Source organism: Lonchura striata, chromosome 4, assembly GCF_046129695.1.
Source record: "Lonchura striata isolate bLonStr1 chromosome 4, bLonStr1.mat, whole genome shotgun sequence".
NCBI classification, from domain to species: domain Eukaryota; kingdom Metazoa; phylum Chordata; class Aves; order Passeriformes; family Estrildidae; genus Lonchura; species Lonchura striata.
Window position 1 is genome coordinate 68431078 of NC_134606.1, and position 23651 is coordinate 68454728.

Consider the following 23651-nt stretch of genomic DNA (forward strand, 5'->3'; position numbering starts at 1 on the left):
GGATTTTAAAGGGGCAAGAATTAATCACAAAAATAAATCAAATACCGCTGCCAGTAACGGAGCAGGAAGAAGTGTTAAACAAAAACAACAAATACAAATGATTACTCACTCAAACACACACACAGATAATTAACACTTGGAAGTTAACAGTGGAGTGTAAGTCCCATGGGCGCCACCAATGACAGAGAGAACTTTCAAGAAAAAAAGAATAGTACCTGTCTTCTACAGTAAAGGTACTTAAATGGATCAGAGGCTCTATCTCTTTCCCTAGGGAAGGTGACACATCCCATTTCCTTGCCCTGACCTCGTCTCCCCAGCTCTCCTACAGGAGGGTCTCTACACTCTGCAAGAGGACAATTACACAACACAAGGGTGTTTATCTGCTCTGCTGCAGGGCTCTCAGCCTCCATGCCTGGGGAAAATCCCTTTGTAATCAGCCAAGTGCTCATCCTCAATGACCACTGGGGCTGTGGACAATCCTGACTCATCCCAGAGCCCTGTGATGCAGATGCAATTCCCTCATTCCACTCATTCCTGAAACCCAGTATCCTCCCAGGATGAGGGAGCTGTTGCACTACTAATTAAATCTTTAGATAAATTTCTTCTTTTTTTGGCAGGTTTGTTGCAAGACACAGCTAAAACCCAAGCACTGCAACATTTCTGCCTTCAAAAGCGTAGCTGCTAAACACAGAAGTTATGTTGTTAAAAATTAAAAGCATGAGTTTCTGTTTGATTAAAGAGAAACGTTAAGTTTAACTATGAAAGAAGATATAAGGACAGAGAACAGAATTTTATAGACAAAACAAGAATAGATGAAGGCTCAGTATAGAGAAAATTCTAAAGAAAATGGGTTATTCTGTGGCTCCAGTTATCCCAAGGATACTGTATGGTGGCCTTTCCCATTGAGGGCAAGGTCCAGCCTTACAGAGGAATCCCTTCCCACTCCAAAACAGCCACACAAGAAAGAACCAAGTCCCAGGATACTGTCCAGATGCTCCAAACCTGTTTAATGTTTTTATACCAATGTCCAGTGCTGGCCACTTTCAGAAAATACTGTCATCATTAAAAATTAATGCAAAGCAGCCTGGAGCAGAATTTACATTCCTCAACAGACAGTAAATCCTCAAGACAAGAGACCACCAGGCCATCCCATCAGCGTGTCACCATCCCACCAATGTTTTCAAAATCCAGGGGAGCCAGACAAAACCTATCAGCCTGTAACACAAACAATCCCTCAGGAGTATATGTTAGGCTCGGATTGAAGCCGTAAATCTTTCTGACGAGATTTTCACACACTCTAAGAGACCCAATGCCATCCTCTGTCGTGATAAAACAGAATTTCAAATGCTTAGGCGTGCACAAGCTGGCAACTGGGAAACTACCACTGGCTGAGTTTAGTATCTTAGAGGGAAAATGACTTTTAGGGGACTTATTAGATGAGAACGATGAGCTGGAAGCTGCTGATGGGCATTGGCTGTGTAAGCCTACAATGGCATATTTATAAAGTAGTTCAACATAGGATATATTTTTCAAAACATTTAAATTAAAGCCTGGTGTAACTTTCACCTCAATCTATACATAGCATCTGTTAAATGGTTTCAAGACTGCCACTAGATTACATAAACTTTTGTACTTGTAAAGTGGTGATGAATCACACAGCTATATCCTACTTTTCTCCTTCACATGACTAGGGGGAAAAGAAAGAAAGAAAGAAATCACTTCAATTTACAAAGTGCTATCAGCTAACATAAGGACAATTCTTCCCCAACGGAGCGGAGTTTTCAAAAAATAACTTCTCTTGAGACTCCTGGTTTAAAAGCAGAGAATTGCAAATGTTGTTATTGAACAGGAGCAAGAATTGTGGTGTCCCACACATGTCGGTATCTCCAAAACCCTGAATATTGTGTAGGATTCATTCACGAGCTACATAATTACACTTTTCAGCAAGATGCAATCATTGCAACAACACTGGAATTACTAGTGGAATATGATATACATTGTCAACTGTGTTGGACAAGGTTACCATTCCCTTACTTACAGGATGTAGTTCTCATCTCCTCAGATGACAAAAAAATCTCATGCTGGAAAGGGCACATCTCAAGCCTTGTTACTTTTCACCAAGCACTTAGAAATGTCAAGCTGGAGCAATGTAATTTGGCTTAGAATTGGTAAAAATTTATCAAATCCCTGGTTTGCAATTCCAGCAGAGCAAAACACAAAAAGAAGAGTCGCTAAATTGCTCAAGGTAGGCGTTACTTAACTTAAAATCCACAGATTGTGACAGCTTTTCTCTCCCAAAACCATCAAATGACCTGGAGCACGCATGATTTTATTAAGATCTTGATAGCTATCACATGGAAATTAATGTTTCTGGCTACATTTAGTATATTGTGAAATATTTGCCTGTGTGTTTATTGTGCACAACAACAACAACTCCAACTGTGCCTCTTCTACATTCTTTTATAACCATTTTATATGCTCAGTGGGGGGATAGAAAAAGAATTTAGTTAATCATTAAGCTTTTTCTTTCTAAAAGCAAGCCATGCTGACTGTCCCAATTAATCAATGTCTCTGGAAGTTGCAAAGGAAATTTAATGGACTGTTTCTGTTTCAGAATCCTTTATTCTAAACACCAGCCTTCTGGTTTTCAAATGAAGAAATACACACACAGCTGAAGAAATGAAGAAATACAAATATAGATACTTGCTATAATCATAATAAAATAGATTTTGGAGTGGTGGTGAAAGTTGTATTTCAGCCCACTAAAAGCAATTCTTTCATTCCAATACAACTTTATGAAATGAAAATGTTTAAAAACTATGACTAAACTGAATTTCTTATCAGGAGGTTGCCACCTAAACATGATTAAGTATTTATGCACCACTGAATTTCACGCAGTCTATTTCATACCCCTCCATCTGCAGGTGAAGCTGGAGCCTCAGAAAGGTGGACCTGTCAACACCAACCAGCTCTCTAACATTCCAGTAGGATTTGCTGGTTGCTATTCCCAGTATAAACAGAAACCTGCATCTACTACAGGATCTACTACTGAAATTTAGCCAAATCCCAAATATAGTGGCTTTTTTTAAGCAAGGCACGCAGGTCCCTTTGTGGACATCAAGTAGCTACTCCAATATAAGTCAGACAAAACAGCCAAGTTTTTGTCTTTTTAAAACTATGCCACAACAGAAAGCCTCTAAATTAATACTCAATTATTTGTAACTACATGAGCAGGGAGCAATGTGTTTGTTTACAAATTGCGTTCTGGAATTTGACTTCTCAACCCAGGCTCCCACAAAACTGCTCCCCATTAAGCTGTCCTGTAGATCACCTCACAGAAAAATTTATCCCCAGTTCTTTTCCTTGGAGTACTGTGCTAACACCTTCTGTCATCTTCTATTCCTTTTTACAGAGCTCCAGCCATGCAAAGTGCCTGACTACAGACTGCAGAATGAGTTGATTTCCTTATTTCCTTGGCAAGGGCCAAGCTTTTTATAAAATGTTTAGTGTTTACCCCGTGTCACTTTCAATATGGATTTTAATTTACACAACAGTCCTTCTCATGTACTCAGAGCCTTATTTTCTGCTTGGTTATACCAATGTAAATTAAGAGCAATTTAACTAAATAAAATAGAGTTACAGTGAAGGGAAATTAGCATAACTCAAAGGAAAGCCAGTCCACTGTTTAGTAATAATTTCTTTCATATACTCCAGATTCTCATGCTCATACATCCATTAGAGAGCCAAAGCTGTAATAACAATGTCATATTTTCACAGGAAAAAAAAGTAGCATTTTCTGACTCACACAAAGGGGCTTTTTTTTTTTTTTTAAGAAAAGGGACTGTAGCTGGACTGCATTTATTTTTCTATTTGTATAGTGGTATACAGAATTAAGGATCATAGTATTATGGTGTATTTTTGGAAGAGACTGTTTGCACATGTGAGACCTCATGGCATCAGAAAAGCACATTCATTTTTATGGCACTAAATCTCAGAAGGAAAGACTGTCTCCCTCCAACAGTTTAGGGAAGCTTTACTGTTGTAAATTGTACTTCCATGGCTGTTTTAAAAACAGATACATGTAGGATGATCAAGGAAGGATGAAAAGAGTAGCTAGAAGACAAGAGACCAAAGTAGCCCTGATTTTGATGAAGCTAAATTACACCATTAGGAGTATGACTTTGCAATTAGGTTTTTAATATCTTAACTTCTATGAAAAATAGCGATAGTATTTCAACTTAATGACTGCAAATTGAAATAAAAAGATATTCAAAATTAAATTTATTCGCCTTAGTACGAAGTCTCAAGTAGCATTTTTCTTCCATGCTCAGTGGGAAGAACACCTTGCAGATTTCCAGCTACACTGCTGCCATCATTTACAAGACAATAATCTTAGGGCACTCTAAAGAATTGCTTTAAATAGATGGAAGGAAAAAAGGCCTTGCTTCCACTCCCTTCTCCTCAGCCTTGCCCTGATGGATGGTGTTGCTCATGGGTGGAACAGCTCTGACAGACTTGGAACAGCCACCATGTCTGGTGGCAGTGATTTATTTCTGCAAGCAGCTTTCAAGTTCAGACATGACATTTCCAGATAGCGGTGACCAGTTAATTTCTAGAACAATAAATAACAAATACTAAGAAGAATGGGGCTTTGCCCAGATTAAGAGTCTGTGGGACTTGCTATTCCTTAACACATTCCTGTCCTGCGGTGGCCTGGCTTCCTCCTCCAAGCAAACTGGAGGCAGAGCTGGGCACCACCTTCTTGGAGGTCAGGACATTATTTGTACATCTGTGTCTTCTGTATATTCACATATGCACCTGATGTTTACACACAGATATCATAAAGCATGGCAATAAATAAATAATCATAGTGACAAATCACCTGGGGTCCAGAGACACGAAGGGGCCATGTAAGAGGAGAGCTGGTTATGAGCAGAGGCAGCCACGTGCTTCCACAGCGTCTCAGTCCAATTTTTAGAGGCTACTTTAGGCAGTGGATGGAGATTTTTCTATTAGCAGATAAGAACTGAAGGTTGGACAGCATGACATAAATCCCTGAAGCTCCATTATTGTTCATTTGTTACAGAAACCTAAAAGGAGGGCTCAGCTCCAGCCTTTGGCATCCTACCGAGAAGGAGCATTGAATTTACACGAGCCCTTTCCTACGCTGTAAAATGTATCAAAATAAACTTATTGTACAATGCAGTTGTCTTCCTCCCCTCTTACCCGTTCCTCACACACAAACTCAAAACAGTGCTGAGGAGAAAGGAAAAAAAAACACCCAACACAATAAGAGACACCTTTATCAGCCTCAGCCATCTGTGCTCCTTTAGTCTGATCCAAGTATTTTGGCAGGCATGTGTGCAGCTTGCTCCTACCCCATATCATCCTGCCCTGCAAGAAAAAGTTCCCTCCCTCTTCCTCCCCTCTCTGCTGGAGCAGGTCAGGCAGCGTTCTGTGCCTGTTAATTCCAGGACTAGAAATAACAAGGTATTGGTGCATGTGTTTAATTAATTACGATCTCAACGCAATCACTTCACCTCGTTCTGAGGAACTGCAACCCCACTTGGAAGCTTGGCCCAAAAAACAAAGAGATGCCAAAAAACCCACTTTCAAAAAACAACTTTCAGTGCTGACCATAGGAATTATCATGAGTTTAAAAATGTATAGGTAAAAATAAAATAAAACAGGCTAATTCCTCAAAAGTTTAAAATGCAGGAGCTAAGAGCACTGCTAAAGAAATAAAACAGTGATAAGAAAATTACCACCACCATAAATTAGTTTCCAGACAATCTGACATGACCCTACTGGGGTTAAAAATCTGGATTTTCATTCATTTGTTCACTGAAATCATAAAGGTTCAAATTCTTTCCTCAAAACAAGCAGGCATAAAAACATTTATAAGGCAACTTTCAAAGGGAATAGAATCATGCTCAGGAAAAAAAAAAAAGTAATTTAAATACACTCAGAAATGTAGGTCTCAAAAGAATAGGAGTACAATCAACTCCTGAGTTTGCCTTCTGTTTCTAAACAACCTTGTAATAGCAACATGTCTTTAATATTTCAGGAATCATGACACTTTGATAGATTAAAAAGAAATGCTGTATTGAAAGGCATAAAGAAAGAAAATGGAGAAAACACAAGGAACCCTGAAGTGTAATACTATAGAATAAAACCCCTATGGAAAAGTCAAGATTTAAACACATACTACAGATGTGCAGCACAGCTCTGGCATCTTATTTATTCCTCTGAACTGTTTCAGGAGAATTCTCTTAATTTATCCAAAAATGATGCAGAAAGGAGTTGACATGAAAAGCACTCAGCTCAGTTCTCCAAGGAACAATTTATCTCCTCATACACTCCGAGGGAAATAGAACCACGTATTTCCCCAAACACAGTGCCCATGGCAAACACATCCCTCCAGCTTAAAGTAGTGTTTTTTCTGTCCTAATACACATATATGCCCTGTGATGCAAACTTGGGTTTTTTCTTTCCCAAATGCTTCAGGATGCTGCACATCAAGTTCTTGTTTTGAAAGGCAATTAGCATGGCTCTGTGTAATTCAGCGCTATCTAGTGTTGGATGCTACTTAAATTAATTTGATACGAGTAGGATATAAATTCTGTTAATAGCCCATAAGGAGGACTACACATCTGGGTAGGTGAAAATTATATACATGTTCTTAGAACTAATAGTCTTCTCCAGGATTGCATTGCAGCTACCAAAAATAAAATGTTTGCCTTACAACCCAAAGAGGACTAGGTACGAAGCACTTGTTTGAAACCTTAAATAAATGCTCGTCTCATTTATATTTTAGACAAAGAAACATCTTAAAAAGGCTTCAGCAGCATTAAAATTCAAACAGATTATCTCAAAAAAAATCATTGAGGAAAAAAACTTAAAATCATTTTATAACCAGAACTAACACTCATTAGCATAACTCCTTGGGTTGAAAGTTGTCTTTTGCTATTTTTTGCTTCAACAGCAGATGATAAACTTACCACTGCATCAGCAGCAGTATCAGAGCAGAGTTATGACCCAGCCCAGAGCAGCTCCACATGTGACACCTGGCAGAAGGCCCTGGCAGGATTGCAGAGCAGCTCCCAAAGGCACGTGGGTGCTGCTGGTCCAGCCCTGCTCTCCAGGAGGGAGCACAGGAATGAGTTGTGAGGCTCCATCTGGTGATGGAGACTCCAAAAGCAGCTGCTGTCCTAACCCAGCTCATAAATCCCTTCTTGGTTCCCATCAGCAACAGAGTGAGTCACGCTCTGTACTCTTAGGATGCCCCATAAAAGAGAGAGCCAATAACAGCCTGGAAAGGAGTCAGAAGTAACTTGTAGAACACAAAGTCTCCAACTCATCAGTTTATCAGTGTCATTCATACACAACTTAGTAAGAAGTAGATGACATGAGGGCTGGAGCACCTCTTCTGTCAGGACAGGCTGTTCAGCCTGCAGAAGAGTCCAGGGAGATTTCAGAGCACTTTCCAATGTCTAAAGGGGCTACAAGAGAGCTGGAGAGGGACTATTTACAAGGCTCAATACATGGCACATCACAAACCTATTCCCATTCGTTTCACTTAAAGATCTGTGAAAAAAAACCCCTGTCTTTGTGTTTCAGCTCTATTAGAGAACCCAAATCAGCTTCAAAGGAGTCATATTATCCTCACATGGCCACTGCAGGGAGCCCAGACTTGCCCATGGGATGATGCCACCTTTGGGACAGAGTGTAGGGTGCGGGGGAAGGTGATCAACTGCAAGAAGATGCTCTTGTCTAAAAGGAGCCCCCAAAGCTCCTTCCATCTGCCTGAGCCTCAGAGCTGCTGGATGTCTGTCTGTAGGTCTGGATGGCTGCATTAATTGCAGCAGAACCCTTGCACACTTATTTAAGATCAAGATCACTTATTAAGACTGTGCCAATACAAGCCACAGCCTACCTACTATCAGCATGCATGTGTGATGGCTACAGGGCATGAAATGCTGAGGCAAACTCTTGTTTCCATTACTTTCTGCATAGCTGTTGGCACATAAATTACCACTTCATAACAGGCCCTTTGAAATTCTTTTGCATTAACTAATGCAGCTCAGTGTATTTTTACAGTGTGATCATGGCTATCAGTTTCCATCTGTTCTACTATCCTTTTGGAATGTTTTCGCTGCGAGGAAGTAAACAAAAATAGAACACTGTAAAAACAAACCTGCCTGACAGTCTAGACTGAGGGTCTAATTAAAAATAAGATTTATTAGAATAGAGAGAAACGTCACAGTAAAACAAAGACACAGTTTCTCCAACGTCTCTGGTATTATTCTTGGCAAAGCCCACTCAGGCTCTAAATTCACTGAAACAAATCAGTATGGCACCGATGCACCACTCTGATCTAGCATTGCTTTTCCAGATTTGGGGAACATGTGAGGAAAAGTCTTAGTTTCACTTCAATTTTAGTCATCATAAATTCCTTTTTTTAATTGGAACACAAGTGTGTTAGGGCTTGACTCCAGAACAAGGTCTTGCACAGACTTAAGAAACCAAACTGAGTTAACAGTAATGCTGCTCCCTAGTCTAGACACAGCTAAAACAAACTGTACCAGCAGAACTGTGGCATGCCAAGGGCTTGCTTTGATATAAATTAAATGGACACCTTGCTCCTGGAGGGGTGGGAAGTGGCAATTCAAACTTGAAAAGCACATGGAAACTTCTGCCAGTCAAAAGGGAATGAGCATCCTTTGGTGAGGTGCAGTCACAGAGAAACTGCACAGGAACAAGAGCAAAGATCTCAGACACCACCACCAACACAGTCCTGCCCCAGTAAAGATACAGCTGAGGGCTGGGGACACCAAGAGGGCAAAGCAGGCTTTGGTGACCAACTCCTGGAGCAAATGGGCAGCCACTCCTTGCTTCACCTAACGCACGGAAAGAACCCTGCACTCCCTCAGCCCTGGGAATATCACTTTACATGGAAAAGAACTCACTCACCAACATTGATAGGACCCAAGAAGATTTGGAGATTTGCATGAAGAATTTAACACTTAGCAAAAATAAGCACATGAAAATCTTGCCCTGCTTTTTTGGCTATTATTTCTAATGTTTGCACTGGAGACGCATGAAAAATAATATTTTCCGTAATAAAGAATGTTGTTCTTAGAAGTCTAGTGATTTTTAACATAAAAATTATTAGGTGACCTCACATGCAAAAATGCCCAAAGGCTGCTAAAATAGCAAAGAAATGAGAAATTCTAGCTATTAAGAACATTTAGCGAGTCGGATTCATTAAAAAAATTAGAGAGGATGAAAAAAGGGCCAACTTTGAATCAAAGCATACAAATTGGTTTTGAACAGTTTTCCACACAAGGAACATTCATCTCCCACTCTAGTTCAAGGACAACTTAGAGATCCTTTTTCAGATCATGCAAATGACAGCAGTAACTTAAATAATTACACGTTTCTTAGAATCAGCAGTATCAGTTTTAGGAAGGGGGAAAATAAAGTGTCTTTGGAGCTGGGACAAGGCAGCAGATTTTCATTGTTTACTCCAAAGTTTCATAAGCAGTTTCCTTTTTCAGGCAACAACTGATGTGCCATGTATCATTAAAGAATGAACCTATTTATAAATAGCATGAATACAAGGAGAACCCCATTGTTCTTATGTGCACTGGTAAATAGGAGACATGCCAGATAAGACTTCTGTGAAGTGGGTTTCTAATTCCTTTACTAAATTTAAAGCCTTACATTAGCCAGCTTGGCTGGAAAAGCAGCACCTTCAGTGTCTGGCTCCAGCAGGCCACCCCTATTCCTCTCTCAAGGGGAACACCACACCCCTGAAGCAGTACCCAGCACAAGGGATGCAGCACAAGGGATGCAGGAGTGACACAGCTAGCTCAGCTACAGGACACAGCCTGGGCTGCAACAAAATGCTCCACATCAGCTATTTACACCATGCAACCCTAGGTTTATGGCAATGGCTGCAGTTCCTACTGAGTCAAGGCAAAACCTCCTGTGATTTCCAGGAGGCCAGGACCATCCATTCTGCCTTTCTCCACTAATGTCCAGATCTTTACCAAGCATTGTCTGAAATCTTCACATCTTACCTGAATAAGGAACAAACACTTCTCCAGCTTGGAAGTCCAAGATTCCCAACAGTGTTAATCTGTCACAGTTGAGACAGCCACAACACACAGCATTGCTGTCAGTGCTGCTCACCTGCTCCTCATAGCTGTGCCCACTGGGGATGAGATCCAGCCACAGCCCCACCCCAATCACAACAAACTGTGTGCCTACAGCAACCATGAAGCACTCACAAGATGAAGCTACAAATGCAGTGCAGAAGAAAACCCAGCATCTCATTTCATCCTGTCTGCAAATGAAGACAATCCCCCTCTTTTGAGAAGATATTAACATTCCCAGGTAAAAAGCACTAACAGAACCACTGATCTGCCTCTCCATGTATTTCCATTTTCAAATCAATACCACCACAAAATCTTTCATTTGAAGTTTATACACCTTCCTCATTTACACTCTTCCCTTCCTTGGAACCTATGAACCTATTTGAAGTATATGGAAGATGTTGAACTGAACAAGGAGCTCACCTCCCCAAGTGTTACCCCCTCTCAGTTGGCATAGATGATTTATAAATCGCTCTAAATGACAGACATAAAGACTACTGGTTCCTAGGAAACCCACAGCTCCCTTCAAGGAAGCTATGCACTGAAGGGTTAAACACACAAACTGGAGAGCCTGTCTAATTCCTCTTAATCCCTGGTTACACAGCACAGAAGATGAGGTATTGTCCCTGGGCTCCTATTATTGCTGCCAGACACAAACCAGGGGACAACACGCGGCCACCCAAAATATCCAGTGCATGCAGTCCCTGTTTGAGAAGGCAGGGCTGATGGGAGCCATGAGGTGTGCAGGTGATGCCAGTAGGCATTAGTTACTCTATATTAAATATCAAATCATGGTGGTGAAACCCTCAGCCCTGCCCAAAAGGTTAAAAGAGGATTTATGTTGGAAAGCCAAGAAAAAGGAGTTTAGCAGTTGCTGAGGGGTTTTGCCCCCAGCAGAAGCATTAAAAAGGTATGGAATGGCAAAGTGAAGGGACCCCTTTAGGACACATACATTATCCCTTTTTACATGACATCAAAAGTGATGATTGTATTAACCTAATGATTAATACAACGGGGGAAAAGCTGAGACTGATCACCAAACACACTCACACAACATCAAATCTGTCACTGTAGATTACAAATAGGATAAAAATCCAAAATAAAATTAAAAAGCAAGCTTTCAGATTCAATAACTACCATCCAAAATTACCATCTAGCTGTAAAAAAACACTGAAACAAGCACTTGCATTTTCTTTACAAATTCAAATATTTGGTATTTGAAGAAAGTCTCACCTCACTGCTTGCACTTTCCTGATACACACCCCACCACCACCACCACCACTTTTCTTTCCATTTAGTAACAACAAACACAGGAACATACCCAAGATAAAAAGCTAGTGATGAAAAAAATAAACCACGAATTGTAAACAAACATTTTTGTTTCCTAAACTTTTGTTGTTCCTTTACTGAAAATAACAGAACCCTTCAGTTTCAAGGCATGTCAGCTGCTCTGGGTTCAGCAAGGATTCCCCACAATCCTACCACTGCAAAGTTCTGCCCTTGGACACTGTTCACAAAGCACCTGCATACAACCCTGGGAGCTGTGCAGTCAGTGGGTCTTCAGTCTGATCCCTTAGGGCAAACCCCAGGCATGGATGAGAAATATTGAAAAGATACTTTCTTCTTCAGTTAGGGCACTAGGTGGATCTTTTCCAGATACTTGATATTATTTTAGAAGGTAAATAAAATAAATTAGTGACAGAATTTGGGGGGTGGGGCGGGCGGAAATCACACCACTTCCCAAGGACAAGGATTAATTCACTTCTAGAGCAAGCGGTTTCACGCAAGCCTGCTCCTCTTTTATACTGCCTGCTGGCAAGACAAAGACGAGTCACTGTTTCAAAACTGTAAATATCTCTATTTCACACCAGGTATCTGTCACCCAAACCCATTGCTGCAGTCTGCATTGGACAAAAGATCTATTAACTTCCTTACTCCCGCTGCTCTCCTTGCCAACCTCAGCACGTTTAGCACTGGGCAGCTCCCCATGCTCAGTGGTTTGCTCACATGTCACAGTGCAATTAAGATGATTTCTGGCATCAGGGCAGAGAGCATAGCATTATTCTTCATTGCCTATGAAGAATAATCACGTAGACATTGTTAAGAATATGCTATTACCAAACCAAAATCAAATGGAAAAAAATATTAATATGTGAAAAAAAAGCTGTGTTGCTTATTCAGCACCCCCTGACAGTCATCTTGCACACAGACTGTCACTGTAGCAGTTCTTGTGCTGGACAGCAAAAGCCTTCCAGAGAAATCCCATCAGTTAAGAGGAACACTGCATATGGTTGTGTTTTTGGAAGTTGAAAGCTGATTATAATTTATAATACATTTATAAAGAAGCACAGTAAGCTAATTACATTTGGAAGAAGACACATTTTAGAGGCTATAAAGATACAACCATTAATAGGAAATTCTAACTCCCAATTATGCCTCTCAATGTTCTTTACAGAATAAAACATTTGCTTGTGATTTCTGAAGTGATTTGCATTCAACAATATAAAAGTTGTTTGAAGTTTCAATGGTTGTTCTCTTCCCTGCTCAGCATATACTGATGTTAAATGCTTTTAAAACATGTAAGAATATTGCAGCCATAGGGTTGGGTTTCCTATGAGGCCTTTCCTAATATAGAAACTCTTTGCTCAAACTCAGAGTTGAAGGATCATGATCCAAATGCCCAACAACAAGGCCTGACCCTCAAAACAACTGCCTATCAAGACAAAATATGACACAAGAGTAAGGAAAAAATCATAAAAGGTATATCTTTTACAAATTACTAGCAGGGGTACAAAGACCTGCACAGCAGAAATATGCTCATAAAAATAGCATTAATTACTTAAACCAGCAGCACTGCTGAAACAGGTCTTTTTCCAACACACTACTGTTGGTCAAAACATGACCATCAGCAGCACGTTGCACACACAGCAGGATGGGATCACACCCTCTGAGATGGAACAGTGCTCAAATTCCCTGACAAACACTTCAGAGAGGATCTGTCACTGCCAGAAAAGGAGAGCAACATTACACACAGATCATCCTTAACCTGCAGAAGAAACAACAAAAGTAACTATGAAGAGAAAAAAATCCACAGCTGTCAAGTAAGAGTTGGAAATACCACTTTTGCTAAAATCAAACAAAAAAAGACCCCAAACCTGCAAACCACCACAGTACCAAAATTAACACTTAATTCCCAGGAGGAAGTATGGCTGGGGATCTGTAGGACTGTGCAGTGCTGAGGGAGTATGTTCAGCTGGAGAGGGAAATGGATGAACCACTACACACTACCACCATCCTCTCCTTGCCCACTCAGCAGTGCCAGCCCCACATTTTCAGGAAGGGCAAGTCAAAAGCTGGTAGTGAAGTGCAGCAGGCAGCTCCAGGTATATGCTGCAACTTAAAGCAAGGACAAGACTCCTTTTCACACTCAGCTCCCCAGTATTACTGCAGAAGACAGCAGGAACAGTGTGAATGATCAGCTCTGTGACTGAAAACAGCAAATAAAACACTTGGACTTTGCAGATGACATTCCAAACCTGGTTTCCACCCATTGCTTTTCAAGCTAGCCAGGAGAAAACATTTAAAGACCCTTCAGTCAAGGTAAATGGCTTTGTGATAAGGGAAGTTTCCAAATAAAATGTTATGCTTTTACCATCTGTCACATACAGGAAAAGAAAATAAACCATTTTCATACTCATCAGTCAGTTAGGTAGAAAAGTAACCAAAACTGGAGGTATGTGAGGAGACCTGTCATCCTAGGGACTTAGCCAGGCAGGGATGGCAAGAACTTCCATGACTGGAGACAAACACTGCATGAGCTGTTCAGAGCCTATTCTCATGCCTCCAACACCGACACCACAACTTCCGTGAAAAACCAATCATAATCCTGGACTTGCACAGGAGTAAAAAGACAAATAAATAATTACTGAATAAACCTTTACCTCTGCTCGTTGCGTGCGGGGCAAAACAGACGACTTCTCAATGGCATAAACATCCACCAGGTAGAGTCGTGCTCCTTGCTCCCTGTCCAGAATAGCAGCGGTCTGGATGACCCCGGAGTGGCGGCCGATGGTGAAGAGACGCCCGAGGCTCTTGTCCTCGCACCGAACGGACACGATGTAATATTCCACCTGTGCCTCGGAGCCCCGCGGGCTCGCCGCTTCCAGGGATATCACGTTCGTCCCGATGGGCTCGCCCTCTTTCAGGATGGTGATGTATTTAGGCTGAGTGAAAACAGGCCCGTCAACCCCTTGCAGAATTATAGTCATCTCGGTGGTGGATTTCCTCCTTTCCGGGCCCAGGTCGGTGGCAGAAACGATGAGATTGTAGATGAGCTGAGAAGGCACCAAGGCTGAAGCTACTCTTAGATCTCCGCTGTAGCGATCCACAATGAAGGTTTCGGTATCTCCATTGACTATCTCATACTCCACCTCCCCATTGGCACCCTCATCAGGATCCGCAGCGATAATGGTGGTTAGGATTGAACCGATCACAACCGAGGGGTCGGCTGCGAGGGCGTTCTGCGACACGAACACAGGCACATTGTCATTTTGATCCGTCACCAGAATGGTCACGTTCTTGAGGGCAAATCGCCTGGACTCCACAGGAACGGCCTGATCGGTGGCTTTGACTGTTAACTCAAAGAGATTGGCAAACTCCCGATCGATTTCAGCACTGGTAAATATTGTCCCTCTCACCTCATCAATACGGAAGTGATTCCCCCTCGGCATCTGCTGGATGATTGCATAGGTTAGCTGCCCATTAATATCCGCGTCTGGATCATGAGCAGTCACAGAAATGACAGAGCTACCCACGGGAACGTTCTCAACAATTGACTTAAAGATGTCTCCCGGAGGAAAATGAGGAGGGTTATCATTGAAATCCCTAACGTGTATGACCACTGACATGGTAGAGGATCGTGGGGGCCTTCCTTGGTCTTTTGCCGTTATATTTAGCTTATACAGAGATTGTGTCTCAAAGTCCAGTTTCTTGGCAAGAAAAATACTCCCGGTGTTGGGACTGATGCTAAAGGTCCCGTGATTGTTTGTCCCTGTAATGCTATAGTGGAGGTCAGCATTGTCACCTGAATCAGAATCAGTGGCTGTGACAGATGACACAAGTTCACCAACCCTCATATTTTCTAAGACATCCACTAACAAGGTTGATTTAGGGAAAGAAGGGCTGTTGTCATTTTCATCCAATACATCAATGCTCAACATGCAAGTTGAACTTAGGGAAACAGCTCCAGAGTCTACTGCTTGGATGACAAGGGAATACGATGCAGTAGCCTCATAATCTAGTCTGCCTACTAAGGTCACTTGGCCTGTGCTGGCGTCTATTACAAACTGATTTTCTTCATTTCCCTTGATTACAGAATACTGAATCAACCCATTAACCCCTTCATCAACATCTGAGGCAGAAACTCGTAGCACCTGTGTCAGATTTGCTGCCAGTTCTGATATAGTAGCTTGGTAAAGATCTTTCAAAAATTTGGGGGCGTTATCATTGATGTCTTTCATGTAGATCTGTACAGTTGCCTGATCTTTCAGAGGCTTTGGCAACCCCTGATCTGTGGCTATTACTGTAAGGCTAAATACTGCAGCTCCCCTCTGTCTCATGAGAGCTTCTCTGTCAAACTGATGAGTGCTTCTGATTTCCCCAGTTACTGTGTTCAGCTCAAAATCTGGCTGCATATGCTCAAAAGAATACCTGACCTCACCATTTGGCCCAAAGTCTTTATCTACAGCATTTATTTTACCCACATACGACCCACCTCTCTGTTCCTCTTCAAAATAAAACACATAGTTGGTACTGTTGAACAGGGGCCTGTTATCATTTACATCCTCCAGAATCACGGTAACATTCACAGTAGCATTGAGTGGTTCTACTGCCCTGTCAGAGGCAACGACCAGTAAAACATATCTTTCCTGAAGCTCACGGTCCAGTTCACTTTTTATATACAGCTGGCCATCTGGGAATATGCCAAAGGCATCCCCAGCATTTCCTTCAATTATACTGTAAGCTATTTCACCGTTCACTCCCGAGTCTTTGTCAGAAGCCTGGACCTTAAAGAACCTGGAATTCACAGGCTCCGACTCCAAAATAGTAATTTCATAGGAAAGCTGGTCAAATACAGGCGGGTTATCATTTACATCATGGACAGAGACAGTCAGGATAAAAGCGGAGGACAGCTGAGGCACCCCCATATCCGAGGCCAGGATTTCAACCTGGTAAGACCCAGCATTTATGTCAAGCGGCCCCGTTAAGCTTATAGCACCAGTTTGCTCATTGATCGAGAACAAGCCCTTTGGGTTTTGCTTAAGGCTGTAAAGGACCATGCCATTAACACCTTCATCAGGATCAAGAGCTTTGGCCTGGAATATGGTATGCCCAGCTTTCCAGTTCTCAACGACATTTACACTTTCCACCACTTGAATGAAGTGTGGGGAATTGTCATTTAAATCTTTGACAGTTATATTGACCACAGCATCGCCAGTTATCGCCCCACCTCTAGCAACCACCTTCAGCTGGTAAAACGCTTGCTCCTCCCTGTCTATAATACTGGCTGTGGTGATCTGCCCCGTCACCCTGTTGATGGCAAACACGCCCCTCTGGTCACCCGTCGTAATGAGGTAACTGATGTTGGTGTTGAGGTCCATGGTGGAAGCAAAAACAGTACCTACGTGGTAACCCAGGGCAACGTTTTCAAAGACAACAAAACTGTACGTGCCCTGGCTGAAAACAGGGGGGTTGTCCTGTGTGTCCAGGACGGTGATGGTGACAATGGCTTGGTTCTGCGACTGAAGATGGCCACCGTCAGTGGCCACAATCTGCAGCTGGTAAGCAGTTTTCTCCTCCCTGTCCAGGGCTATTTTTGTTGTGATGACCCCTGTCTGCCCATGGACCTGAAACCTGGAGGTATCTCCAGCTGAAATGCTGTACTTGACTGTCCCATTGGGTCCCAGATCAGGGTCAGTGGCAGACAAGGTGGTCACATAGGTGCCGGCTGGCTCATTCTCTTGGATATGGGCAAAATACTGAACGGGGTAAAAGACAGGGCTATTGTCATTCACATCCAGGATGGTCACGTTAACTCGGGCTACCGAAGAAAGGGGAGGAGAGCCCAGATCAGTGGCCAAGACCTGCAAGGAGAAGTGAGACTGCTCCTCCCGGTCCAGCTGCGAGATGGTGCTGAGCTTGCCTGAAACCGGGTCCAAGCGAAACATCTGGCGAGGGGTCACAGAGGAGGGGCCAACTGCTACCAGCGCTGGCTCGGCTTCCTGCAGGGAGAAGCGGACGGTCCCATTGTCCCCCAGGTCCCCATCAGTGGCACTTAGGACAAGCAGCTCAGTTCCTGATGGGGAATTTTCAGCCAAGGACACCTGGTAACCCTCAGGCTGACTGAAGCGAGGCTTGTTGTCATTGACATCCAGGATGGTCACCACCAGCTGTGCGTAGGAGAATTTGGGCTGCACTCCCTGGTCACGGGCACTCACGTTGAGCACCACCTGAGAAGCAGTCTCCCGGTCCAGCCTGCTGGAGCTGGATGTGCCCACGGCATGGCTGGCAGTGCCACCCTCGGGAACAGCCGTGGTGACCAGCCCGCTGTGCTCGCTGATGCGGAACCAGCCCAGCTCGTTGCCCGAGACAATGCTGTACTTGAGGTTGGCGTTGAGGCCCGAGTCTCGGTCCGTGGCACTGAGGCCCCGCACGTAACTGCCCGGGGGCACGTCCTCGCTGATGTTCACCCTGTACACTGACTGCCCGAAGACAGGCGGGTGGTCATTGATGTCGTTCACAAAGATCACGAGGCTGGCTACCGAGGAGCGGCTCACGGGAGCTGCCACGGCTCCATCGGGGGAAAAGACGGAAGTGGGGGAGCCTGGAGGTGGCGGTGGGGCCCCGTAGTTATCTGCCACAGCCACGGTAAGGTTATAAGCTGGGATGCGTTCCCGGTCCAGCGCAGCCGCTACCTTGATGAGGCTGAGGTTGGGCACCTTACTGCTGTGCACCTCAAAGTGCCGCTGCTCGTTTCCTGCCAGGATCGACACGGAGATGTTCCCGTTGGCGGCCGGAGAGTCGGCATCGCTCACCGTCAGCAGGGCCACCACTGTGCCAGGGGCTGCGTTCTCATCCACAGAGGCAAACCGGGAGGTGGCCGGGAAGTAGCGGAACTTCACCCGGGGCTCGTTGTCGTTGACGTCGAGCAGGCGGATGAGGGCCTCGGCCCGGCCGCTCAGCGCCGGCACCCCGCGGTCCATGGCCTGGACGGTCAGCGAGTACTGCTGCCGCACCTCGTAGTCCAAGCGCTCACGGATGCGGATCACCCCGCTCTCGGGGTCCACCTCGAAGGGGAGGCTGCCAGCCCCGTCCCCAGCACCGCTGCCATCGCCTCCTTCCAGGCGGTAGCGGATGTCGGCGTTGGTGCCCTCGTCGGCATCAGCCGCAGTCACCTGGAGAACGCTGGCCCCGACAGGCGCATCCTCAGGCACTCGTGCCTGGTAAAGTGTCTGGCTGAAGATGGGGGGGTTATCATTGATATCCTGGATGGTGACGTTGACCTGCAGGTACCCTCGCCGACGGGGCTCGCCCTTGTCCTCCACCTGCACCAACAGCTGGTAGGTGGGGGTGGCCTCCCGGTCCAGCCCTCCACGGGACACCAGGTGCAGGAAAGCCCCCTCGCCGCTGGGGTTGAGGGTGATGTTGAGGCGGAAGCGGCCCTCCTCGTTGCCGGCCACAATCCGATAGGAGCCGTGGTCTACGCCGTTGGTGCCGCTGTCGGCGTCGGTGGCAGTGTCCAGGATGAGCTGGCGCCCGCTGCCCGTGTCCTCCTTGAAAGTCACCACGATGGAGGGGTCGGGGAAGACGGGCGCGTTGTCGTTGAGGTCGAGCACCAGGACGCGCACCTCGCTGGGGTAGGTGGGCTGGCTGGAGAGCACCACCAGGTCCACCACGTCGCTGGCCAGGCTCTCGCGGTCGATGGTGGCGCGGGTGTGCAGGGCGCCCGAGGTGGCGTTGATGGCGAAGAGCTCGTGGTGCTCGCTCAGTCGGTAGGTGAAGCCGGGCCGGGTGGCGATGGTGCCCACCCAAGTGCCGGGCGGCTGCTCCTCCAGCACCCGGAACACCTGGCGCGGCTCGGCGGCGGCGCTCCCCAGCGGCGGCAGCAGCGGCAGCAGCAGCGACAGCAGCAGCGGCGGCCCGCGGGCGGCGGCGGGGCGGCCCATGGCGACCCGGGGGCGCAGCGCCCCGAGGGGGCGGCCCGGCGCCGCCGCTCGCCCCGCTCCCGCTGCCCTGCCCGCCGCCTCTCTCGGCACCCGCGGACGCTGCGCTGCGGACGGGAGAGGACCCGGCGGCGCGCCGCGCTCACGGGACGCTCCGGCTCCGGCTCCGGCTCTGCCTCCGCTCCTCCCGCCGCCGCTCCGGGGCTGGGGGGCGGCCGGGGGCGCCGCGCCGCATCGCCGCTCAGCAGCCGCCGCCGCTACCGCCGGGGCCCGCCGCTCCCGCGCGGTGCCCGCCGCCCCGCCGGCATGCCCGGGCGCACGGCGGCCGAGCCGGTCCGTGATCCGCGCCCGCCCGGACCCAACTTTGCCCGGCGCTCATGGATCCCGGCCCTCTTGACGCCCGGGCCGGCTCCCCCCACGGCCGCCCATTGGCCGCCGAGCCGCGCCGCCCCGCCCCGGCCCGCCCCCCGCACCTGGAGGGCCGCCCCGGCGGGACCGGGACGGGCGGGCAGCGAGGGGAGCCCCCCGGCCGCGCCGGGAGCGGGGCCCCCGGGACGCTCCGCCTGGAGCGGGGAGCGAGCCGGAAGCCTGGCGGGCTGGGCGCAGTGGGTCGAGCTGCCCGCCGCAGCGGGGCACGGGGCTGCGGCGGGCGCCGCTTTCTTGGGAGCAGCTCCGAAGGGAACTTGCGGACCCGTTATCCCGGGAAGATGCGGCGCTGGCCGCGCCTCCCGCGGGCCGGCAGCGCCCTCTGCCGTCACCGCCCGGCCGGCTCCCGGCGGCGGGAGCGTCGCCGCAGCATCCCACGGGAACCTCGGTCCCCACCGAAAAGCCCCCTCCTTCCTCCATCCCAAAAAGCCTGCAAAAAATCCAGGAAGCTCCTTTTCAGCAAAAGTTTTAATTTTGTATGAGTTCGTCTTTAAATACAAGCAGCGGTCGTGAACACAATTCTATACATAACAATTAAAGTCCCAAAGGTAAATCTAGCAATCAAAGTGACAAGGTAAATCCAGCATAGCCGCATAAGGGATCAGCAAATTACAGAGTTTTTATCTTTGTGAGTTTAAGAACCTGGTAGTGTATTTTCCAGCATGGAAAAGTGAGAAAAGAAGTGGAACAAAAAGTAGGAGCGTAGAAGGATGTGGTGTCAAAGGTAGCTTGTTCCGCGCTAGTACCCTGGATGTGACTAAAGAAAGGGAGGTCAAATGACCATTAGCAGCAATTCTGACTAGAAGCAGTAAGGAAGAAGACGTGGTTCCTGCTCCGTATTGTCATCTAACACAAAGAGATACTTCGGGCCAGTAATTCCTGCAAATCCCTCTGGGGATGGATCCTCACACCCGCGATCAGCCCCGACCCCGCGGACGCTGCGGCGAGCTGAGCTGGAAGCCTGGTGCCCAGCATGGCAGTGCTGTGCCGCAGGTAATGCTTCCTCTGGCACACCGCCGCCCTCACCTCTATTCAGTTTTTCATTTCCCAGCGTTTGCTACCGACCTGGAGAAGAGCTTTTGTGTCTTTGCCTTTCCTAGCTGCGCTAGTTCAGTAGGAGCTAAGTCATCCACGAGCTATTCTTGGTGCAAACACCTCCTCCTCTCTTGCGAGGAGCTGGGCGATGCATCCATGGGACAGCTGAAGAAGGGATCATCCCGCCTGGATGCACGGCGCTGCCGCGCTCTGCGCCCGTTCTTTGATATTTAACTCCACCTACAGGCGTGCATCGAGCCTTGCCTGCAGCCAGCGATTCGCTGGGTGTGCTCGAAAGGTGCTTTCTTTACTTTTATTACAAAAATGCTCGCGTCTTATATGAGCCAGCAAAACCCAACAGTGATTCACGAAGAAATAAGATTATATGGGTTGGAGGGGGAGGATTACCAACATAAGGTAACATCAGCCTTCACTAGAACAGGTCTTCGAGCTTAATCACTGGAGTTTTTTCCTCGCTACATGAGATTTTTCACAGGTAAATTTGACCCCCAAGTCCAAAACGCAGCACAGAGAAACATTCTGCCCCTGAAAGGGACTTTCCCTAGTTATTATTAGAAATAGAATGAAGCACTAACCAGCTATATGTCATGTGGAGCAGGCATAATCTTGTTCTGACATTGTTCAAGCTCTTCTGTGCCCATAGTTTGTGCTTTTTAAATACTGTACATCAGCAGCAAGCAAAATGGCTAAAATCCTGGGCAAGAAAGAATATCCAGAAAACAGGAGAATATTGAGAAAATAGGTTTTAAAGCACCATTTTTTTTGCTACTCTAGAAACTCATCAGTAATGTCTGCCAATATTAGATCCCAGAATTATCATTTGTGCACCTTGCATTATATTAAAGGAAAACGATGCATTACAAAATTTTGCAACACATGAGAATGACTCAAACAAAATCTATTGCCAGTTTACAGACCATGTCATTAAATATTTGCAATTATATAAATGATCTGATATGATAAATGTAAATATCTCAGAATTTTTTAAAAACATAATTTGCTTAAGCCTTTTGTACCTGTAGATGTAAAACTTTTCCTAGATGAATCATTCACAAAAGAAAAAAGAACACCCTTTAAATTCCTGAAGTGTTCCATTATATCAAAATTCCATTCCTTAGGATTCAGAAAGTTACTTTTTTAAATCCAAATGTTTATGAAAAGTTCTCCAAAACTTTACAGACAATTTTCAGTTACAAAAAATAATTGCAGGCAATTTTTAAAAAACAATTTTCTCATTTTAACTGCATTTTTTTTCTTACTGTGAGCTGTCTCAAACGTAGTCAAACTTAGAAGATGTTTTAAAACCAACTGTACTTTTTTAAAAGTTATTTTAATGGCCAAGAAAAAGCCCATTAAAATTGAAGCAGCTTTGGTCGATATTAAGCAATACCTTTATTATAAAGTTTGTGTAAGTCAGTGGAATTACTCTGGTGGTTAATCAGCCTAAGTGTGGGTTGAGTTTTGGCCCCTTTTGGATTGACACAAATACATTTAGACAGAGTTAAGACTGTGCTAAGAAGCACTCCACCACTCTTAACTTGCAGGAATGGAAATAAAGCGAAGAATAGGTCATTTTTGCACTTTTTGTCTTGCCTCCAGCTCTGTTGATAACACCTCCCAACACTTCATCAGGCTTTCACCTCCAGATACGGGAGAAGCAATCTAATCCCAGCACTGTCCAGCTCATGCTCCACTGCAAAGCCTTAATAACGACCTCAGTGTCCATTGTCAACAGATCAACACATCTGGCTGTCACATCCAATGTGCCTCCAGAGCTGTTTCTGCCTCAAGTGGGCCACGATGCTGCTGAAATGTTGTGCTGGAAGGCACAGGCAGTACAGAAGCAGTGGGGCTGATGAATGAAGTGAAAAGCGTTACAAGGAAGAAAAAATTTCGAAGCAATTTTTTTTTTCCTTGGGTAAGTCTAATGAAAATTGAATTATCTGTTGTTATACCTATTATCTCACACAGCCCTTGGAGGTCTCAGGGTTGCAATTGGATATGACAACAGGGAGAGAAATTTATTCTGCAGCCAGAACAGGAACTGGTTATGAATTGAGCAGACCTGGCAGGTAGGTTTCTGTGTTTTATACTTGATGAGCTGAAGGTAAGAGCATGAAGGCTCTGTTTGATGCACTGTACTCCTGAGTGATGCAAGACTGGGCACTGGGCATTCTCATTATTCCTTGAAGGCAGCTGGAATCCTGCCCACACTTGCATCATTACAGTTTAGTCAATGATCTTAAAGGTCTTTTCCAACCTAAATGATTCTATGATCATCTACAGACCCCAACTTCATTGAAGTCTTAATTGGTGTGAGACATTTCTTTTTTTAAGACGGTGCAGCATGTGTTTGATGAATGAGTAAATCTATTTTTCTTTGGTTCTCTTACTGAACTTTTCCTGTTGGTTCCTTTTACTAACTGCATTTGAATTTTTAACACCACCTCATTGTTTAGTTAGGGACAGAGTGGAAAACACCTTTGCTCCACCACTTTCTCCTTTGATGCTCCAGGAATAAAAATATTACTATAGTGTTTTCCTCAGGATGCAGCTCGGCAGTCATTGAGGAAGAATAATGTTGATTTAAATCAGTGGATATTGAACCCTACCTTTTCATTATGAGATAGGTAATACACCATGAGTCCTGCTGTTGCTGTGAGAACTGAACATGGCACATCATTCAGGTTTCACTTGCTCTGGCACTAAACAATTTAGATGGAAGTAGTCATAATGTGTCACTGAGAATCACATCCTCCCAGACAGGGACAGCAGCATCTGACCTTTA

At 45.4% G+C, this 23651-nt stretch overlaps 1 protein-coding gene across 1 annotated transcript in view; it reads right to left on the minus strand.

Annotated features, from left to right (window-relative positions):
• Window positions 1-19384, minus strand: part of FAT4 (FAT atypical cadherin 4) — a 120430-nt gene extending 101046 nt beyond the window's left edge. The window contains exon 1 of the mRNA XM_031504679.2: window positions 14102-19384. Coding sequence (XP_031360539.2) covers window positions 14102-19384 — 5283 coding nt within the window. The remainder of the gene's footprint in view (window positions 1-14101) is intronic.
• Window positions 19385-23651: the final 4267 nt, after the last annotated feature.